Source organism: Pundamilia nyererei, unplaced genomic scaffold, assembly GCF_000239375.1.
Source record: "Pundamilia nyererei isolate P.nyererei 1_Seehausen unplaced genomic scaffold, PunNye1.0 scaffold05828, whole genome shotgun sequence".
Classification (NCBI taxonomy): domain Eukaryota; kingdom Metazoa; phylum Chordata; class Actinopteri; order Cichliformes; family Cichlidae; genus Pundamilia; species Pundamilia nyererei.
Window position 1 is genome coordinate 1 of NW_005193229.1, and position 1,283 is coordinate 1,283.

Genomic DNA, 1,283 nt, shown 5'->3' on the forward strand with positions numbered 1-1,283 from the left:
CATTAAGATACATGCCTGTCTCTTGTCCCATCATTTAATCCCCTCCACTCTCATCTTCCTTCTCTCTTCAATGGCCCCTTTCCCTATTCCCCCCCTTTGTTCTCTCCCCTCTTCTAAGTGTGTCTATTTCAGGTCCCCAGCGTCCCCCTGGATGGTTTTCTTGATGCGTAGCAACATCGTGGTCAGCCACTGGTCCAGGCGAGACACAGAATCAAACTCCTTCACGGCCTCCGTGAACGCCTCGCTGTTCTGCTCCTCGTGGGCTTCTAGCAGTTTCTGTTGCACAGAGGAGTGGCGAATAGGCAAAAATGTTCATGGGAAAAAACACACAAATGGCACAATTAAGCTCTGATTAGTAGCAGCAGTGTTTTAATGATCATATTCTGTGGGCTTTCCTTTACATCATAATGTTCTTATGACTATTTACATTAAATACTATTGAAAGAAATCTACATGTTTGATTTCAGTGTCTAAACTTAACTAAAGGTGCAATATTTGAAGACATATCAACTGAAGTTGGGGTAAGGCTGGGCTGTACCTTTGTGTAATGCCAGTTTGAACCACAAGATGGTGCACTAAGTCAATGCAACTGTTATTTAATCACGTAAGTCAAAGATGGAGAGCTACAAAAATATACAGCAAACATTTGAAAACATTTCAATGCATCCACTAATAAACAGCTCCTCACTTTCGGTGAAAAGTTTAGTCTAAACCTTTGCAGAGGTTAAAAACACAAATTACATTTAAAATTTCCAGGAATTTCTTTCATAAATCACTGCCTGCTTGTTGTAAAGAGTGTTTATATTATTTTTCATAAAATTATTGTTTCAGCGTAACAGATTTTATAAACCGTTAAAACCTTTAATAAAATATTTATGCAAACTTAGAAAGTTACGTTGAAAAAAACAAGAAAAGGTAATTTACCTTTAACAGTTTGAGCTCTCTGGAGTCTGAGAAGGCTGGAAACATCTCTTCATACTTCTCGATGGCCAACTGAAACACACAGGCGTTAGTGTTAACGGTACGTGTAAACTGATTTCTGCAATGAACAATTAAGCATGAAACCCGACCCACAAATACATCAGATTCAGTGAATGTGTCTGTGCGGACTCAGTGGCTGGCTATAGTTGTTGTTTGTTGTGTTACCTTGGCATTGAGCTCATCCACAATGAAATGACAGAGCGATGCCTTAAAGAAATACTCTTTTGCGTTGTACTTGAGTAGGGGATTGTCCATGGTGCTCATTGCAACCTAAAACACACATGGAGGCACAAACATTAACC

The 1,283-nt window shown here is 39.5% G+C and overlaps 1 protein-coding gene across 1 annotated transcript; it reads right to left on the bottom strand.

Annotated features, from left to right (window-relative positions):
* Positions 1-6: 6 nt before the first annotated feature.
* On the bottom strand, positions 7-1,247 carry LOC102197953 (beta-soluble NSF attachment protein-like). The gene is made up of 3 exons (XM_005755969.1): positions 1,147-1,247; positions 925-993; positions 7-276 (listed from the first exon to the last, which is right to left on the bottom strand). Exons 1-3 carry the CDS (start codon positions 1,243-1,245, stop codon positions 124-126), a joined length of 321 nt encoding a protein of 106 aa, XP_005756026.1. The 5' UTR covers positions 1,246-1,247; the 3' UTR covers positions 7-123.
* Between the last annotated feature and the right edge of the window lie 36 nt (positions 1,248-1,283).